Source organism: Aplysia californica, unplaced genomic scaffold (genome assembly GCF_000002075.1).
Source record: "Aplysia californica isolate F4 #8 unplaced genomic scaffold, AplCal3.0 scaffold01570, whole genome shotgun sequence".
Taxonomy (NCBI): Eukaryota; Metazoa; Mollusca; class Gastropoda; order Aplysiida; family Aplysiidae; genus Aplysia; species Aplysia californica.
This window is the reverse complement of record NW_004798840.1, coordinates 57,172-57,912: the sequence shown is the minus strand read 5'-3', so window position 1 is coordinate 57,912 and position 741 is coordinate 57,172. Positions and strand designations below refer to the sequence as shown.

The following is a 741-nucleotide window of genomic DNA, read 5'->3' as shown; positions in this document are numbered from 1 at the left end:
ATTCAAAGTGATGCACAGTAACTATCTTATGATGTCTTTCCCTGTGTAAATGATCAAAACTGTGCCAGCAACACATTTGTACACAAATGAACAACGACCAAATGATAGCAACACATTTGTACACACAATATGAACAACGACCAAATGATAACAACACGTTTGTACACATATGAACAACGACCAAATGATAGCAACACATGTGTACACACATGAACAACGACCAAATGATAGCAACACGTTTGTACACACATGAACAACGACCAAATGATAGCAACACATGTGTACACACATGAACAACGACCAAATGATAGCAACACATTTGTACACACATGAACAACGACCAAATGATAGCAACACATTTGTACACACGTGAACAACGACCAAATGATGACTAACCGTCCACCTCCCCCCCCCCCTCTCCCCCCACAGGCGACACGGCGGACCTGATCTTCGTGTTCTTTGATCCTATCGGCCAGGCGCTGTGTAAACGCACCCTTAACCTGGTGGAGACGCTCAACGAGAAACACGCGGACCGCATGCGCTTCTACCTCAGCAAGGCCGACGAGGCTGGACACGAGAGTGACCGACAGGTGGGGAAGTGATTGGGTGGTTGGAGGCTGCTGCTCTGATTGGAGGGCCGGATGGGTGGTTGGAGGCTGATGCTCTGATTGGAGGGCCGGGTGGGTGGTTGGAGGCTGATGCTCTAATTGGAGGGCCGGGTGGGCGGGTGGTTGGAGGCTG

At 49.5% G+C, this 741-nt stretch overlaps 1 protein-coding gene across 1 annotated transcript in view; it reads left to right on the top strand.

Moving 5' to 3' along the window:
- Positions 1-429: 429 nt before the first annotated feature.
- The window catches only part of LOC101853907, a gene marked incomplete at its 5' end in the record, with an annotated part of 15,578 nt that continues 15,266 nt past the window's right edge, over positions 430-741 (top strand). Inside the window, 1 exon segment of the mRNA XM_013090834.2 lies at positions 430-590. Coding sequence (XP_012946288.1) covers positions 430-590 — 161 coding nt within the window.